General features: G+C 44.2%; 1 protein-coding gene across 3 annotated transcripts in view; it reads left to right on the forward strand.

Moving 5' to 3' along the window:
- Positions 1 to 19,364, forward strand: part of LOC311011927 (ephrin type-A receptor 3-like) — a 72,713-nt gene extending 53,349 nt beyond the window's left edge. Inside the window, exons 11-19 of one of the 3 annotated variants that reach the window (XM_084007144.1) lie at positions 1,811 to 1,878; positions 2,094 to 2,219; positions 2,331 to 2,516; positions 8,824 to 8,885; positions 11,623 to 11,832; positions 14,052 to 14,201; positions 14,325 to 14,518; positions 15,458 to 15,598; positions 15,850 to 19,364. In XM_084007144.1, the coding sequence (XP_083863270.1) occupies positions 1,811 to 1,878; positions 2,094 to 2,219; positions 2,331 to 2,516; positions 8,824 to 8,885; positions 11,623 to 11,832; positions 14,052 to 14,201; positions 14,325 to 14,518; positions 15,458 to 15,598; positions 15,850 to 15,949 (1,237 nt within the window). In that variant the 3' untranslated portion in view covers positions 15,950 to 19,364. The remainder of the gene's footprint in view (positions 1 to 1,810; positions 1,879 to 2,093; positions 2,220 to 2,330; positions 2,517 to 8,823; positions 8,886 to 11,622; positions 11,833 to 14,051; positions 14,202 to 14,324; positions 14,519 to 15,457; positions 15,599 to 15,849) is intronic. The other 2 variants (XM_084007145.1, XM_084007146.1) reach the window with 2 other exon arrangements.
- The last annotated feature ends 560 nt before the right edge of the window (positions 19,365 to 19,924 follow it).

Genomic DNA, 19,924 nt, shown 5'->3' on the forward strand with positions numbered 1-19,924 from the left:
GATTTACTGATACTCATATATGCTTCAGTATTCCTCTTTATTAAATGTCTGTTTCACCTTTATCAAACTTCACCTCTCCCATCTTTTCTTTTATAAACTTTTGCTATATATTTTATTCAAAGTTCCTTACTTGGACGTTTCTCACATCACCTTTTACATCCAAATGTAGTTCCACCTTCTGACAGTTGCCTTTGCAAAGGTTACACATAAGGTCCTACGTATTCAAACAACTCAGAATGTAAGACACAAGCATAACAAAATAAAGCTAAACATGGATTACACATAATTTCACCCTACAAAGGCATGCATATTCAATCCAATATACACAGGAAACAATTCTCCTTTTAATCCTTTATCTTAGTGGCTGCTCCTACAATTATCCATCTCAATGTCCTCCCACTATCTCCATTACTGATGTATACGTTTCTATAAAAAAGTTCCCTCTGTAATCTTAGTATATAAGGGTTTTTTTGCATTTTATAAATACTTTTTATAAAGTGGGGGGTTTATTTTCTTCCATTGGACTATGGGCCTGCGTACAGATCTTTAACAGAGCTTCCTTGCTTATTTCCTGTTGTAGCTCTCTTATCTTTCACATGTTAATCTGTTCCAGTTTGGGTCTTTGAATAAAAGGCTTCTTAACTGTAGAGATCTAAAAAATGCTGCGCTCGATAAATTAAAATCTGCACTTAATTGTTCAAATGATATGAAGTCATAATCTTTGCCGTTTCTTCCAGTCTCCATTCCTCCATGTACTCATCCACTCTGCTTATTAAAATCAAATAATGTGTGCTGCTGATTCCCAGTTACTCTTGGCTCCGAGCCCAAATCACTTCATCTTCATGATTGACGGACAAACCGACGGGTTGCTGCTTTACCTGTACGACGGTTGAGGAGGGCTGAATAGGCGGGGGAAAGTGGAGAGGAGGCTGCAGTATTTATGCTGCGTTTAGTACCTCGTTATATTAAACTGCTTTTACATTTTATGTTTTTTTGTCCTTAAGTGTTTGTGCTGAATTTAAAAGAGCGGTAAATCTCAGAGACAGTATTATGGGTGATCAGGGCTGTTGAGCGTTATTCTAGGCATAAGCTCAACAAAGTGGAATGAAAATAAACGGATAAAACAGATGACACACACACACACACACACACACACACACACACACACACACAGACACACAGCAGCATCCCCCGCATTGAGGTCTGTAAAACAAAGTTAGTTAAACGCTTCCTCATGGCTGGACAGCAGGATTGAATTGATCAATTTGTCAATACTTCTTGATAGACTTGATCGTTGGACTGACCCGCCCTACAGGGTGGGTGCCTGTGTGTGCATAGGGGTGGGGAAGGGCACAGAGGTGTGTGTTTCTGAGTGTGTGTGACACATGATAATAATGAAAGCAGTGGCAAACATCCCCTAAATGGATAAAGAGAGGAGTGCATTATGCATGGATCTGCCTCTATAGGGGCATCTATGAGACACACGCAGAGAAAAAGAGGCGCGGTTTGAGGCTTTGTTTTCTCCGTCTCAGAGGAGTGGAAGTGTAGAGACAAAAAGAACTGGTCACACACGCACACACACACGCACACGCACACACACACACACACACACACACACACAGTTATTGGCTTAGCACTCTGTTAAGATCAGAGATTTAATCCGACACCTATGTGAAATTGCATAGCCATGCTTGTATAGAAATAAATACATAAATAAAAGCTTTATTGGTATCCATGTGGTGGAAAAGACATCCTATACTGTGTATATGGGTCTACAGAATCATAATCCAGCTGTGATTTTATTTTCCAGGCACTGTGGATATATCAAAGCCAAGCAGGACCCGGATGAAGAAAAGATGCAGTTCCAACATGGCCGAGGTAAAGGCACAAACACTTTCACGTTAGTTGAACTCAATTATTTATTTTGAAAATGTAAGTTCCTGCTATGCAACAGCTGTATTCCATTTGCATCCCTTCAAATGTAATGTGAAAACAGTGCTGCTGAGCAACATACAGTTCTGCCGTCTCCTGGAGAAATCATTTCTCATATTAATACCAATTTTTTTTTCCTGCTTTCTTTTCTGCTCACGCAGTCAAGCTACCAGGCAGCAGGACCTACATCCATCCTCACACCTACGAAGACCCCAACCAGGCTGTCAGGGACTTTGCCAAAGAGATCGATGCTTCCAATATACGCATAGAGAGAGTCATCGGAGCTGGTGAGTTGCCAGTGAAACAGCAGCAGACTATATTAATAACAGTAAAAGTTGAATTCAAATACAAATGGCTACTGCCTTTTTCTGTGTGTGTGTGTGTGTGTGGGTGTGTAGGAGAGTTTGGGGAGGTGTGCAGCGGTCGGCTGCGTGTTCAGGGAAAGAGGGAGATCTACGTGGCCATCAAGAGTCTGAAGGCGGGATACTCTGACAAACAGAGGAGGGACTTCCTGTCTGAGGCCTCCATCATGGGCCAGTTTGACCACCCGAACATCATCAGGCTGGAGGGCGTCGTTACAAGATGTGAGTTGTTGTGTGTAACTACACACTTACGAGTGTGTCCGTCTGGTGCGTAACTGTGCGAGAGCTGCTGGTGATGTAAATAAGAGGTGACCCCGGATCAGATAAAAGCTCCATTACCATGGCGACGCCTTGATGACACATGGCGGTGCGCATGTGAACGGGAGACCGCCCGCCTCCCAAACAGCCACTTGTTTACCTCACATGATTGTGTTAGGCAATTAGAGCGAGTGTGTCCATGTAGGTGAGATAGACACAGGCCTGGTTTAACAAGATAGCAGATTCGTTATCGCCGGGCCTCGCTTGCTCAATCACACTCCGTCCATCTATCCCCCTCTCTCTCCCTCCACTCATACCTCTCAGTCAGTGTCCATCTTATCTCCTTATTTAATCACCGCGCACTTCTCTCCATCCCCTCTGGTACTCCCTCTCTCTACCTCCCTCACTCATAACCAGAACACGTCATTGTGAACACACAACATCACAGTTTGCTCTGTAGTTTTTGATAAATTTACTGAATCGATAGGAACTCCATTCAGTAAATCTGCTATCATGACCAAAAGGCAAAGCTCGGTATGTGTGAGATGGTTCAACAACAGCGAATGTCAAGTATTTATATGATAATTAACTGCAAAGCCAAACAAACATGTTGGATTTGGTCTGACACCTTGTTATGCAGATGTTGGTTAGAGATCCGCAGACATGCAAAAGGATGAGGGAGATAGTCGCTACAAGGAACAGAATTGTGAACATGCAGGCAGACAAATAAAACTACTCGGCTTTCCCGCTCCTCTCACCCCCCTCTCTCTCTGTCACACACACACACACACACACACACACACGGAGATCGGGTCCATCACACACCGATGCTCGGTGGCACTTAGGCCAACAATAAAAGATCAAATGCATATGCATAGGCTTTTATCACGGATATTAATAATTCATAAAGTTAATTGGATGTGTTTTTAGGCTCATGCATATTCAGCAGGATGCATATTAATAATGAGAACTGTGCTGCATTTCTTATTCTCTCTCTCTCTTCCTGTTAACCGTGACCTTTGCACCTTAGCATAGTTGATTGCGTCAGTTTGTAGAAGAACTATGGCAACACACTAAATTGTGCTGTCCCTGGGTTATTTTTTTAATTCTGCAAGGCAGCATTATAATTACGGAACTTTCTTTTCAATGGCAAACACCAGTCTGATTTAAAGTATCAGAAAATAACGACAAATCCAAATCCTTGACATTTTCTGGCAAGGGACCATAGCGCAGCAGACTGTGGAATAGTTGGCTTGACAAGCAACTTAAACATAATATGGCACTCTTTGCTGTTGTATGATTATATAAAACTCGGTGTGCGTGCGTTGTTTTTGGCCGTGCGCGAGCCTAACGAGCGTCTGTCTACTTCCACTCGTTTTGGTTTCGTGTGTCTCTCCTCTCACCGTCTTCACGGCACATTGAGAAGCTGATAGAGCCCCTCGAAACAAATCTCACCAGCGGAGCAGTAATTTCACAGGTCACAGCCCAAGGTGCGTGTGCGAAAGCGAGCGGGGGTGAGAGTTGAGATGGGTCAATAATTCCTTCAGGCCTTTTTCTCAAGCACCAGCTGGTCCCTTCACACTGCCCTCAGTCTAATCAGGCAGGCTGACCCTGGCTGCTCTGGGCTCAGGTGTGGTGGATGGGCTTGTGTGGGTGTATGCAGTCGTAGAATCAGCAGTTAGAGGAGTACTATGGGCTGGAGGACCACTAGGAGTATGTCACAGATACAGTAGTAGTGATACTGTAGACAGCATACTAAAATACGCTTAATTGCTTCCATGATCACTCTCATGTATTAAATACGGAGCAGGAGTCAGGAGTTAGCTTAGCTTAGCATAAAGAGTAAGTGCTTTAGAGGTGCTGGTAGGCACATTTATTTTTGGCTTTAACATAACAAAGCTAGCAGTTTCCCTCATTTCTTTATGCTAAGCTAAGCTAACCAGCTGCTTCATCTTAAACGGAGAAGACTCACGGTAACAAAGCCAGCACATTTCTCGAACTAGGAAGGAGCACTTTAGAATGATTGATATTGTTAATGATAGTCTTACAAGTGTAACAGCGTCCTAGAGGTCCGACTAGCAGTAGGGGTAATACATCCTCGGAGGAGTAACAATGGAGGGTATGGATGCTGGCAGTTGGGGAGGCACTAATGGCTGCACTGGTATTTATTGAATTTTTGCACAGTTGTATTTTTTATCGAGTTTGTTCTTATGCTTGGCTATTTTCCTTTTTCCATTGCTTTCTGTGTGTGTGTGTGTGTGTGTGTGTGTGTGTTCGCTCAGTCCCTGCTATGTGTCACTCTAATAAACTGCTCTGCTGTCTGTCACCTGATTGTTGCTATTGTCATGCTAATTAGAGCGCCACATGCGGAAAAGGAGGAAAAAAACAGATCTTTCTTTTCTCTATCAGCCTCGCTACACATCAGCAGCAATCTGCCCCCCCCCCCCCTGCCCCCCCCCCCCCCCCCTCCCCTTATCTTCCCTTCATCTCCCCCGTCCCTCATTTTAACCATCCATCCTTTATGTGTTTTAATCGCAGCAACAATCGGCTCATTTGGAAAACCCTCAATTACCGAGCTGCATCTCATCTGCCCACATCGTGTTCACACACACACACACACACACACACACACACACACACACACACACACACACACACAGAGCGAGAGAGAGAGAGAGAGAGAGAGAGAGAGTAAGCAGCCCTACAAAGGTGCTATTAAAACCACCCGTCTTTTCCACCCGTCTTCTGTTTGAAGGAACTAGTGATTAGTTTTAACTGTGTGCCTTTGTGTGCCGAATAAAACGTGTTTCAATCTTTCCTGTCAGAGTCTTTGAAAAATTATTCATGTTTTGAATACGTATGCAGATCTTGAAATTGGACTGCAGAGACAAATGAGGAAGAGGAGAAAAAAGGGTGGGAACGTAGTTAAAAAAAAGTGTCGGGACAGAGGGAAGGATGGAGGGGACGGACGGTTGGACGAGATGAGATGAGATAGGACACAAGAGCGAGGAAATGAGAGAAGATGGGACTTGAGAACAAAAAAGATGTGAGAAAAGATTTGACGGGGGGGGGGAAGGGGGCGGATGGATGGAGAGGAGAGACGGCGAGAAGACAAACGTGAGGAAATGAGAGGAGATGAGAAAGTGAAGAGGGGGGTAGGAGAGCTGAACACAGGGGTGGAGATAAGGTTATTGAGTTTCTGTCTCGCTGATTCTCCTCCGCACATGGCGCTTCCCAGAACCCGAGATCCGTCCCGTGTTAAAAGCATTGTATCACTTAGTCCGGAGCTTTAACATTAATCAATACAGCAGTTATTTCATTTTCTCGTTTGTACCTTGGGCCGTCTCATTCAATAACGCGGTAAAGCGGCCCCACCGGCGCAAACACAGATAGACACTCATAATGTGATTGTCCACATGTATACAGACTGTATCACTTTCGTTTACACCCGCACCAACACACACACACACACACACACACACACAGACCCTCATAATGCCATTTACTGGATGGACTGTATGTATGGAGTCTCTTTGATACACACAGACACACATGCAGAAATTCACAAATTGACAAACACGCACAGACCAGGCCTAAATAATCCTAGCTCTATCCCGGGGAGACAACGCTTTTCTACTTTCACTTAATGAAGAGCTGTAAAAGAAAAGCAAACTCCTCGCTGGTTGTTCCATAACACACTCCACCTGGCAGAACGTCAATACCCAATCTACACACACACAAACACACGGGAGACCCCGGGAGCTTGTTTTTAGCTTAGGTAAAAAAACAAAAAACACATGCGTTATTTTGTAAGGCGATGAAAGGCCACACATTTGAATGAATATGAATTTGATTAATTAATTATGCGCTTTCACAGGGGAGAGGAGCTCCACGACAAGATGAAGAGGAAACGTCTTGCCAGTGTGTGTTTGAAATGTGGATGGCATGTGATGAAGTCACTGCAAAGACTGAAAGGAACTCTTTGTATCATCGAGAGTGTGTGTGTTTGTGTCACCACTTGACAAAAAGAGAAAGGAATGAGCGAATACACACAGCTTGAGTGTGTGTGGCCGGTTTTCATTGGTAACCTCTGTTATCTTTCAGAGCTGCAGGGATAATTCTGTATGGCAGGTGTCCAGATGATGGCAAGTGATAGTGGAGTGTGTGTGTGTGTGTGTGTGTGTGTGTGTGTGTGTGTGTGTGTGTGTGTGTGTGTGTGTGTGTGTGTGTGTGTGTGTGTGTGTGTGTGTGTGTGTGAACGCAAGGCTCACGTGGTCCTCTAACCGGACACAACAGCACGAATGCGTTTTCATCCTGCTTCTCTCTTGACCGCATCCAACACTGAAAGTAATATCCACCTACATATACATGGCCTTACACACACACACACACGCTTAACACAGACAAATACACACACTCAAAAACATGGGTTACAGAGGTAGGTGTGTTATGTATGGATTCACACACAATAACTTAGATGCATTCAAATTCACAGTCAATAATCAGAGACGCACTTGACCGACACACGCACACACACACGCACACACACACGCACACACACACACACAGATGAGGTGGACAGAAGGCTGTGAAGAGTCAGAAGCTGCTTTCAGTCGGGATCAATCCCATCAACTCTTATCTGTCGCTGTGACAAACACACACAAAAGCACATATGTTGTCCACCTCTGATCAGAGCCCAAATCAGATGGTGACCCCCCCCCCCCCCCCCCCCATTTGCCATGCCCTGAAACCAGCTCTGTCACACAAACACACACACACGCACACACACACACACACACACACAGTAACACACCACACACAGCACAGGCCCCGTGTGGAGATAAATGTGACCAGCAGTCCTCACCCCCAGCAGAAGAAAATCCAATTCTCTTTCACTTTTATCCCTGAGACTAATGTTACTGTCAGAGAAGACACCCCCACCAGAGACCAGGCGACTGTGTGTACGTGTGTGTGTGTGTGTGTGTGTTTGCCGCAGTGAGATAGTGAATTCGTTTAAGGTGATGTATTGCTGTCTTTACCTACAATCTCACTGTAGGCCTCGGTGGTGTTGTTCCTGCCTTTCCACGACAAGCGTTTGACCCCTCCCTCCTTTACTTTCCTCTCCTCTTCTCCTTTCTTCTGCTTTCCTCCCCCTCTTTCCTCTCCTCTTCCCCTTTCCCTCTTTTATCTTTTAACCCGTCGCTTCTTTTGTCCAATTTCCATTGCACTCTTTAATCCTCAATTTGTTTTCCAGTTATTTCTCTCCCCATTTAACTTTAGCTTTCAATTCATTTCTCCATTTACATTTTTAATTCAATGGAATCTTTGTTCGCATGACATTCTGATAAAAAAAAAAAGAAACATGCTGAAACATGCAATTTGAACGACCTTTTCTTTGAAGGGAAGAAGAGTCTTCTTGGGGGTACAATCTATTTATAATTTATAATTGTATTCCCTAGTTGCTGTGTTGTTCAGGAAAACATTCTAGAAGAAGACTCTCTCTGTCTAGTGCCGTCTGAATCTCTCCCCCAGGTTTTTTTCTCCCCAGAATCTCTGAGGTCTGATGGGGAAATGCGATCTATTCATCACAAGTGACATAGTCTGTGTGTTGTCAAGCCATGCAGACACACACACACACACACACACACACACACACACATCGTCCTTTGTACTGTGTGTTTGTTTGTGATTGGCACAGCTCGGCAGTAGGGGGGCTGCTACCTAGACAGAACCCTGTAAAACAGGAACAACTGCTGGTTTTTGTGAATATTTCTGTGTGTGTGTGTGTGTGTGTGTACATATGATTGCAGGTATTTTGTTCATCATTTGTAAGCCCCACCAGATGCCATGCCGGGGACCATGGTGCACGGGGGCCTGTCAGTCAGCCAGGCCCCTTCATAACACAAACACACACTCGTGCAGGTGCAGGTGCATATCCAACCACAACCCCCCCCCCTTTCCCTCGAGGCTGATTAGTATTCATGAGATCTCAGGAGGGCCCCTAATACACACCAACACACACGTATCCTGGTGGATTGGTCCATTCTAATTATCTCCTGGCGTTTATTGAGAGGGCTGATTAGAAGCTGTCAGTGTGACTGATGACGACATGGCGCGTTATCCCTTAGAGAGAGGTGGGGAGACAGAGAGGCAGGCCGGTCACAGCTGTGGACCCCACTACTTCCTCCGTCCCCGTCTCTTTATAGTCGGTGTCTTTGCTCGCCTCGTAATTCTGCCCCACTAACAGCTGCCTTATTATGTGCCTCCGTAGGTAAACCAGTGATGATCATAACGGAGTTCATGGAAAACGGATCCCTGGACACTTTTCTCAAGGTGAGTCGCCGCCTCAGCTGGGAGGAACACGGCAGGCACGTTTCCTCCGAGGTCAGGGCCACGAGTCTTTACAAAGGCCATGTGGGAAATGATGTCCCAGCTGTAAAGTGTTTGAAATTATACTCACTCTCCCACTCTCCTCTGCACTGGAGGGCAAAGTCTTCTTAGAATATATTACGGACTGAAAAGGGATTTCAAGCTGGAGAATCCAATATACAAAAAGTTTTACACCAAGTACTTCAGTTAACAAGTCCCCATTAAACTAAACACGACGAAACAAACAAAGTGGAAAGAATGAAAGTCAGTATTTTCTCAGCTGCAAGAAATATGCTGTTATTATATAGTACAGCCACGGAGGATGTGATGGTATACATGCTATATTCAGTACACACACAGAGAACTGTCTCCAAAATAAGTTAGGACAGAGAAGTGGATGAGAACAGAAAGGTCCAGATGGATGCGTGGCCACACTTTCATCACATGATGTTTGATGCCGGGTCTATGAAATGCACTTAGAGCAGAAAACAGCAGACTGCTGACAAATGGGCAATAAAGCAAAGAAAGTGCTTTGCTTTGTGTGCAACATTTTGCTCCGCCGGGGAATACAAAAATGACAGTTCATTTGGAGTGTAATGTATACCACACAAGTCATGACAGCAACTTGGAAATACTTTGAGAATAACAAATGAGATTTAAAAGAAATTGGCTTACTCATGAATGTAAAGTACAAACAGCAGAAATATGTCTAGAGACATTTGGTATGTTGATCAAGTAGTAATGATCACAGTTTGAATCCATGCCAGCGGTTTACAAAGAAAGCAGGTTTTACCCACGGTTATTGCTGAACCCTTTATCAGTGAGTGGATTTAAAAATCCAAGAAAGCCTGCGAAGGTTTTGCTTTGTTATTAAAATCGACATTATGACAAGAGCTGGAGGAGCCTGTCACTCAATACGTCATTACATGAATTGATGTTTTATGACAAATTGAAAGCCATCGTTTTAAACGCATCACGAACCTGCAGACATGTTAACTCAGGAAAATCTAACTGCATTTTCTCAACTGACAGAAGATTGAATTTTTTTATTTATTTATTAAAATGTCAAGTATATCCAGCAGTGTATGGATCTGTATTTAGTTTCCGATGTTATACACAAGCATATAATGTTGTAAATGTTGAGAAACGTGTGATTTGTGATTTCCGTGGGTACTTATTATGAAGCCGAAGTAATGTAGCAAACGTTGCCGTATTGATTTAGCTGAGGAGCCTTGAAATGGGGCTTTGCATGCAGCCAGATGAACGGCTCGTTGCAGCCCTGGTGTGCTTCACATTGAAAGTCCCCCTGATTCATATTCAGAGTTGTTTGTCAGCCTGTAAAATCACTGCAGTGCTCCAAAGCCATTAAGCCTGTGATGATAGGCCCATCGCTAAATAGACACTGATCCCATCAGCAACACTGAAGCAAAACAAAATGAGATCTGACGGATGAAAAAATGGCCTCAAACACACACACACACACACACGCATGCACGCACAAACACAAAAATCCCACGTACACTCAAACAGCACATGAATGTTGTGTGCTACAGTATGCACTTAAATGAGGGTCATAAAGTGAGTCCGCTTTGGCTCAATATAATTATGGAATTTTATAGGTTTTACAACTCATCCGTGCTCCTGGCATCCATGTGTCTTTAATTACACTGACCATTTATTAAGCGGTCGTCCCTCGGAAATAACAAAACCACTGTTCTCTCAGAGAAGCTCTTCCTCTCTCTTGTTCTTCCTACAGTAATAGGAAGTACAGTAATATCTACCAAAAAGTCTCATTTTCCGATCTCCACCTTTCTCATCCTTCTCCTTGTCTAACCTCTCGTCCCTGCATTTGTCCCCCCTCTCTCTCCCTGCCCGGCCCACCGTTCCCTCCTCCTTCCTGGCAATGCAATGTGGTGGGCAGATTGATAGAGGAAGTCTGTAGGTTTGTTAGACAGTCCAATCAATCAGCATCTCGCAAAAACCACCGACTAATTAACTTACTCCACAGCTGCCAGGGGAGTGAGAGAGAGAAAGGATGCTAAAGAGGAAGGGGAGGGGTGCACAGATGTAGAAAGATGAAGGAAGATGGATGGAAGGATGGAGACTGAGTCAAAGTAATAGAGAGTTCTCTCTCTCGGCTGAGGACAGACAGAGATGGATGGAGAGAGCAAAGACACAGAGGGAAGGAGAGATGATATAGAAGGAGAGAGGGTGACTGATAACATGGATGGCTTTTTAACAGGGGCCGTTGGCCCAGGGCAGAAATAATTGGCAGAGGAAGGTGAGCTGGACCGTCATCGATCAACAGGCTCTGTTCTCTGCCAAAGACGGCTCAAATCTGAAATCCAGCGAGCTCTGCTTTGCACGCGCGGCCCGTGTCAGAAAGGCAAGTTTTGTCTGCCCCATCAGATCCCATCCTCCGCAAGCAGTTTTTAGGAATTCTCCATTGATTTCTGGGTGGAGAGATTCATCCTTTGCGTGCCCCCCCAGAGAGAGGTCAAAGTGCAGGATTAGCAAGAGCTGGATGGGATTCAGAGTGTTGCTCAGAGACCAAAGCACGGATTACAGCCATTACAGAGGCTCGAATCCTGGCTTGATACAACTCATTCTTGATTCAACTTCCAGCCGATGCAGCTTAATGTCTGTATTTACACTCTGTATATATATTCATGCTCCTCCTTCTCCTCGCCTCTCCCTCCAGAAACACGACGGCCAGTTCACGGTGATCCAGCTGGTCGGCATGCTGCGCGGCATCGCCTCGGGTATGAAGTACCTGTCGGACATGAGCTACGTCCACCGAGACCTGGCGGCTCGAAACATCCTGGTCAACAGCAACCTGGTGTGTAAGGTGTCTGACTTTGGCCTGAGTCGAGTTCTGGAGGACGACCCCGAGGCCGCCTACACTACAAGGGTAAGACACAAACTCACGGCTGGCTTAAACACACATTACCTCCAATTACAGTTCATCCAGCCACTGACATAAACACATGGAATTAAAGAGGACCCGAGAGCAGAGAACTCAAATGCAGACATGGCATCCCCATTCACAACAGCCTGCTCTTTACTGTGAATGGAACCCCAAGTAAACATGCTGGTTCTGGTGCTGCATTCAAAGACTCAAAACTTCAGCAAAAGGTGCTTTGTGGAGCAGTTGAGAAAGTTTATTCCAATGTTCTCCGACATGGGGGAGTGATGACCCAGAGTGAACCAATCCTGCTTGTTTTACTTCCCACAGGAAACAGAACAAGCACTTCAAACAAGCCAATCACTGCAGTAAACAGCCTCCTAATTTCATACGATGTGACTTTAACAAGCTTCTTGAAAGTGATGCATGAATAACAAATCGCTCTGGAAATACTTTGTTTGTTTGACAGAGTAGAAATGGGGGAAAACGACTGTCCAAATCAGAGCTGTATATGTAAATGAAGCTGGAAAGAGAAAGCCTGCCACTTTAAAGTCCCTGTGTCAACAGACCTGACAGCCTTGGCAATAGAGCAGGACATTAACCTGTTACAATGGATATCATTTGGAAGAGTCTGGCCCAATCTCTGATCTCAGTTACTAAAGCAGGAACTGACTGGACCTGGGATGAATTCCTCTCTAAACATGAATAAAATATGTTTGTACTGGAGTGGACAAAGACCAGATCTTACACCTGGTGCAAACTTGCTCGCTTCTGTGTGCCCCCAGGCATGTCGGCCTTAAAATGAGGTGTGGTCAAGCTAATTGCTGGTGCTAGTGACCAACTAAGACCTTGTGGAAAGTCAATTATTCAGATATGATACCCATACGCTCTGCTTGTTACGCAGTAGCGCCCCTCTTCCTCCTCCGAGGGTCCACTGCTCCCGTAGATGATCTGCTGACACACTTTCACTTCACACACAAGCAAATCCGTTTCCTTAGCAATGTTCCGAATCCACTATTCAAATGGAAATGCAGGCACACCTGACTTTAAGGGGACACTGATTGGTTTAATTCATGTTAGACCCCCCCAAAAACACCTGTATAAAGATAAGAATAACAACTGCTTCTTGCACCTTACTTTGCAAGATGATGTGCCGTTTTAGTGGCAAATGTGGAACGTAACAATCCGAAATGCACTTTAGTCCACAACCTGTAGATCATTTAAATAAGGCCCTAAACTCGATTACACAAAGCAGACGGTATTCTTCACAGTGATGACTGATGACATAAACCTCTTTACAAAATGAAATGCACAGATAGGATGAATGTGTCCACACAAACTCCCATGTTTTGTCTACATGCATAGACAAATGAAAGAAGTCCTTGGTAGCATCGCCATCCGTCACAGAGCACAGAGAGAATGAAGGAACTGAAACGTCAGTGAGTTAAACCACTGCGGAGTAACTCATCTAAAATGCCCACAAGGAGAAGGCATTATTCATATTCATAGGAAGTGTTGGGGATGTTATTTTTAATATGGCATTAGCATTGCCCTGGGAGGAGTGTATCAGCCGCTGACTGCTCTATTGCAATCACACACACACACACACCCCTTCTGATGTCAGGAGACCTAGATGGAGAGCTGCAGGCATGAGGCCGAGGCGGAGATGGGAAAGAGACAGAGAGAGAGAGGCGTAGATATCAAATAAGACAGAGAGAGAGAGAGAGAGAGAGAGAGAGAGAGAGAGAGAGAGAGAGAGAGAGAGAGAGAGAGATAAGGGAAGGCAGGGGAAGGATCCAGTGAGAGCAGTTAAGAGAAGAAAAAAGAAGCTGTGGGGTAGACTGGGGGTGGTGGAAACTAAAGTACTGTGCCGAGTGACTTGGCAGCTTTGTCTTTTATTTGACTTTGACCAGGCAGAGATGGGGAATGCTAGGTGGTGCAGAGGCAGCTGCCGCATGTTAAAAAGCTGAGCCTTATAGAGGTACGGTGTGGGTTAGACGGCGCGAGGAAAAGAGAGGGCGTGGCTATCTTACTGCCTATCGTGTCTGTACAGTGGGGCTTTAAGGAATCCTTTTTCATCCATGCAAAAACAAAGGCAGGAGAAGGGGTGTAAAAAAAAAACCCTATGTTGTGAGCAGATTAGAAAGGGAAGGTTTTGTTGAATTTGTGTTGAGTTATTAATAGGAGATATTTATGGTGAACTAACTATCTTGTTCCATCTCAAGGGCGGGAAGATCCCCATCAGATGGACGGCTCCAGAAGCCATAGCTTACAGGAAGTTCACCTCGGCCAGCGATGTGTGGAGTTACGGCATCGTCATGTGGGAGGTGATTTCGTACGGAGAGAGGCCCTACTGGGAGATGTCCAACCAGGATGTGAGTCACAAACACTTACATCATGCCTCAGTTACAGTGGCCGAGCCACGTTTTCCTCAATCCTGATTTCCCTCTCTCGTATTGATCACAGAACCGGATATTTGACCCTCTCTCTCCCTGCAGGTGATCAAAGCAATAGATGAGGGCTACCGTCTTCCCGCACCAATGGACTGTCCTGTGGTGTTGCACCAGCTCATGTTGGACTGCTGGGAGAAGGGACGCAGCGACAGGCCAAAGTTTGGACAGATTGTCACAATCCTGGACAAGCTCATCAGAAACCCAGCCAGCCTCAGAGAGCTGGCCAACAGCTCTGCATGGTCAGTGGGAGAAAAAGCTGGGAATTAAAGTCATCCATTCAACACTTTCACTGACATGCAGTCTGGAGATACCTGGATTAGCACATACATGGAAGACACAATCATTGCTTTAGATCTTTGCTGTAAATCTACTTGTACAAAGTAGGAAATGTCACACACCTTCATTAACATCACATTCGTATTTCTTATCTCATCCAAGTAATATTTGTCAGTGAAAGGGTATTAATATATGCAGGTTGTGGGTTTGCAAATCCACAGTTTTAACAGTTTTTGCCTCCCCAGTTGTATCGCACACATCACAGAATATCACTATTTTTTATATTTTACATGCATTTAGCCTATGTGCGTAACCAAACCAGCATACAGGGTGTAATACAGAACAACTACTACATACTGAAGAGACAATGAACAGCGTGACTAGAAAGAAGAGTCTTGTTCACGGGTCTTATAGACTATTTTAGGCTTTAACTTGAGCATATACAGCATGGTGTAGAAGACGTGCATATGGTTTGTAAGTGCAGATGTAATTAGTCCTATAAGGTATTTACTAAGTTTGATCATGCAAATGAACAAACACAGACATCATCTATAACAATTTGCAGCAAAAGGGAAGCGAACAAACGAGTCAAAGGGTCCAACAAGCCATGTGCACTGCGGTTGAATCATTAATCACACTTACCCACAAATGGGGAGGTTAAGTTCAGGGTTTGCTTTTCACAGTGGATTTGTGTCTGACGTGCTGCTATTCTCTCCAAACACAGAAAGAACACAGAGAATGAGCATTAAACTGGCTCCTCAAGTGTGCTTCCTGACACTTTTTATTCTTCTGAATGCCAAGAGAGGGACATGATTTAATAAATTGACCTCGGCTCCAAACTGTTATTTAGCCACTCAACAGGCCAACATTTCATTGAGTTGTGAGTGTGCTTTGTATCCCAGCAGGGAGGACCCGTCCACTCCAGAGTTCAGTGTGAGCACAGTGGATGAGTGGTTGGAGGCCAGCAAGATGGGCCAGTATAAGGAGAACTTTTCCAGTGCTGGATATGTCAGCTTGGACTCAATCCTCTACATCAGTGTCAGGTACAGATGGCTGGTGACTCATCCCAGTTAAAATGAAGCACTCAAAAAAAGGTCAACATTGTCAGTAAAAGACATGCTTTATTCCACTTAAGTGTCATTTGAAATGAAAGCAGGGGGATTTACACGAGTATCTTGGATACGAAAGCCTCAGCAGCTGCTTGGCATTTGAGAGACAATGTAGATTTGTTTAGTTTTTTTTGCTCCCCCATAATGAATATTTCGTCTGCATTGTTTTTCTGTCTACCTTGCAGTGAATTGGCGAAGATGGGTGTGACTCTCGCCGGCCACCAGAAGAAGATTTTGTCCAGCGTGCAGAGCCTGCAGTCCCAGGGGACGCATGTCCAAGTATAACAGTTTCCATGTAAAAAAAACCAAACACAGCGAGACAAGAGCCGAGACGGACGCTCCTGTGAAGAGTTTCCCTACCGAAGGGGAGTTGTAATGGCTTACTCTGTGCTCATGCCTCCATTGATTTTGAGACACACTGGAGATGGAGACAACAAGGACGCTTGACTCCTTCACCTTCTCGCAGTTTCACCATCCTCCCCAATGCTCAACGGGCACCACCGGCTTCAGCACCCCAAACGTCCCAGCGACACAGCCACGATAATGGAGCGATGAAGAGGCCACATGTAGAACACCCATTTCCATTTTTCACATCATATCAAACAACAAAAGAAGAAAAAAGAAATATCCCTACAAAAGAATCATCACTGTCTGTGAGGTGTACAGTTGCTTTTTTACTGTCATTTTCTGTTTTCACCTTGAAGAGTTTAAAAAGGGTCAGAAGAAATGTACATGCATAGATATATGTTTATATGGGCTGTGTGCCACGACCGTAGAGATGGACCTAATGTTTGTATCGGTGGCGAGGTTTATATCGCTCCACCTTAGTTATTACCGAGGAAACGTACGGCCACTTCCATTGAATACAGAAAGCCAATGAGTGAGCTGAGATTATGAATGAATGAATGTGTGGGGGGGGGGGGGGCGAGGGGAACAGGACCTTGAGAGATAGAGAGGGATGTGGATTTTGCTAGCTGATGTAAAGATGGGAGCTTTATTCATTCAAATAGTGTATTTGACCAGGACAAGGGCTTCCCTAGAGACTGCTCTCAGACACACTTCCATCGCATCTAGTCCCAGTGCACCTTTGCCAGTCTGCTCGCACTGGTGACGTAACCCGAGTGCAAAGGAAACGGCAGAAACTGCTTGAGCTGCAGTCAGCACAGATACATTTTTACTCTTCCATAAATGACTGTCTTATTCCAAACATTGTCTATTCAGCTGGTACAGTATGATGATGTCGGGAATATTTCAGCCCAAAAGTTTGCCTTCCCACGTTTTCAGGTGCGTTAAGAAAGTTTGTTTTTTTTGCGTCGAGCGAAGGTTATGCCGAGGTCATCATAGAGTTGACACTGTTAGGAACGTGTACTTTGTTTTTTTCCAGTGTTGTGCCATGTACAGTAACGTTGAAATGTTCATCTGGGCAACATACCATCGTTCCTGCTATACTCTGTCCTGTCGTCAGTTCTTATGGCTGGATGGTTAACACAGGGCCAGTCACAGTAATTACAGTGTTATGTCGCTTGATGAAAAGGAGTATAAGACAGACACTTTTGGAAATATATGCAGTGTTGATTTTCAGCTGTGCCACCACAAGAGGGTAAATTGTACTTGTGTTAAGAACAAAAAAAAGAGAAAAAAAATGATTTGTGTGTCTTGTACTGTCTCACTTACTTGTTGTCAGTCATGCCAACCTATTTCAAGGATCCCCAGTTTTAAATCAATGCCGATAAGGTGATTTACAAAACAATGTTTACAGCAAAAAATCAAATAAATTGGTTTTGTTGTTTTATTTTCCTTATCAGGAGGAAACTGCTGCTTATCACATTAAATACAAGCGTAGATATGGTGGGACCCTCTTTGTGTGCACTGCATTAATGGCACTGAACCTGCTTTAGTGAAATCCCAAACCCAGTTTTAATATATGTGGTACTCTATAGGACCAACAGTGGCAGAAATTACAGTATATATGATTGTATCATAGTGTAATATATGTACAGTGTTGATTTCCAATGTTAGAATGTTTGTAATGATAACGATGATGATGATGACTATGATGTACTTTTATTGTGAAAAAGAGATTTCTGAAGTACTCGTTCAGGGGGCGGGTCATACAGGAGAAAGGGGAGGGGAGGTGATTCGTTGGTCTGAACAAAGGAATGTAGCATGGTGGGAAGCTTCAGCTTTGATCGACAGGTGACAGTGACTGCAGTTTCTTCCATAGTGTTAGGATGAGTAGAATAGACTTTCCTTATTGATGCACTGGCTTCATTTGCATACAGCAATTACACACACTTTTTAAGCGTGTGTCCTACAAAACAACTTGTAAAATGTGCTTGTTTGGCTGAAGTAGGGACGGAGGGAGAGGGGTTGAGATAAGAAGCGTCCTCAGATTAAATTTATATCCAATAACGTCACAAATTAAGCCTTGGTTCAGCCCTTCGCGCAAGCATTAACTGTCCAATCATAACTTAGGAACCGTAACTTGTCGAGCTTTGCTTTTCTCCGCATGTCTCGGACATTTTACTGCCTTTCCAAAGTCCCAAATACAAATTATTAAATGGTGTGTTTGTCTGTTCCCATGTAAACTGCAATTGTTAGCATATCAGGCTAACTCGCTACAGTCATTAATTAAACAGGTTGAGTGTATTTATGGGGGAAATAAAATCCTTGTTTCACTTTTGATGGTTAATCTGCCACTGTCATTGTAAACTACATTATTTGCCATTCTTAAACGGAAAGCTTGACAGCACGTAGCAACAGTAACTAAGGGGGCAGGCCGAAGTGGGCAGTGGAAATTCCAGCCACTCTAAGGCGTTTTACTTGGGCTTTTTCTACCCTCTTGTTTCAGGATAGAAAATGCAATACAATTGGGAGCGTCTGAAACTGTTAGTGCATTCTACTCTTGCTAACTCTATGATTTCACTCAAGCGGACTACCCTTGACCGCTGGCCTTTTAGATGCCTTATTTACTGAGCTATTGTTCTTTTCTGTTGCCCTATTGAGGCAATATTATGATGAAGTGTATGTACAGGTAGTATTTATCTGTGTTCTTAAGATGACCTCACATCAACACCCTAGTTTTGTAACATCCTAGAGACCCCCCCCCCCCCCCCCCCCCCCCCAACAGCACCTTCACTTTGATTCCTTTAATGAGTGATCCCTCCTCTAACTTATGACATTGGAATGATTCCTAAAGCTGATAAAGCCCTGTAAAAGCTGGTGGAGAAATTGACAGAATGTTTATTTATTTCAATCATTAGATATTCAATTTGATAGGCTAAAATTGGTTGTGAATTTATTTTGTCATGCAATGTCGGGATCACTGAAAAAATATGGGTGCATTGTGACAATGTCCTCCCCTTACTTATTCAACACTCCCACTTCAGACATTTTAAGAATACAGAGGTCATTCATACACACACACACACACACTTTTCACCCTCAAGGTTAGCTATGTGGGTTGGTTTGCTTGATCTCAAATACAGTGTTTGTCCTCCATTCCCCACTAGGTCTGTATTGTAAGTGTTCATGAGTGACTCTCATTCAAGGCTCTACCCCCGCCCCCCCTTCTTTGGCCACCGTACAATGCTTATTTGTCCCCTGCCAGTTTCCTCAGAGTTGCTTGTTGTAAAGGGTGTAGGCATTCTAATGTCTTTCATGTTGCTGTAATAAATATGCTAATATTTCTAATTTCTCACCTGAAGCTTGCAGTGTCTTTTTTTTACACACATTCGCTGACTTTTTCTATTCGTCTCTCTTTCTCAGACACACACACACACACACACACACACACACACACACACACACACACCAGAAATATGCTTATCAACATGCACAACTCCGCAGTACATATACGCTGTGCCTTGCAGAATGTGACGGTCTAAAATTCTAAACGCCTTTACATGAAAGCGCTTCGAAGACTTCGCTTAATTATTATTATTTTTTCCCGCTGTGTGACAAAGCCTGAAGGTATTCAATTTTGTTTTGGCGAGTGTCTGACCAGTCTTGCAGAAAATCAGCGCATGTCTGGGGAAATTCAAGGGTAGTCTCATTTGTCCCCAGCTCTGCTCTAATGGTGACAGGGGTGGTGAAATTCCCATCATAACATTCTTGAATGGCAAAATATGGCTGTCCTGCAACCACATCTTCATTATCAGAGTTTGTGGCTGTGTGTGTGTGTGTGTGTGTGTGTGTGTTCCTTACTGAGAGATAATTCTGTCTCGGGGGAGGGGGAAGGTCAGCGACTCCTGGCCTTGG

The sequence above is a fragment of the Eutrigla gurnardus genome (assembly GCF_963514095.1).
Source record: "Eutrigla gurnardus genome assembly, chromosome: 4".
Taxonomy (NCBI): domain Eukaryota; kingdom Metazoa; phylum Chordata; class Actinopteri; order Perciformes; family Triglidae; genus Eutrigla; species Eutrigla gurnardus.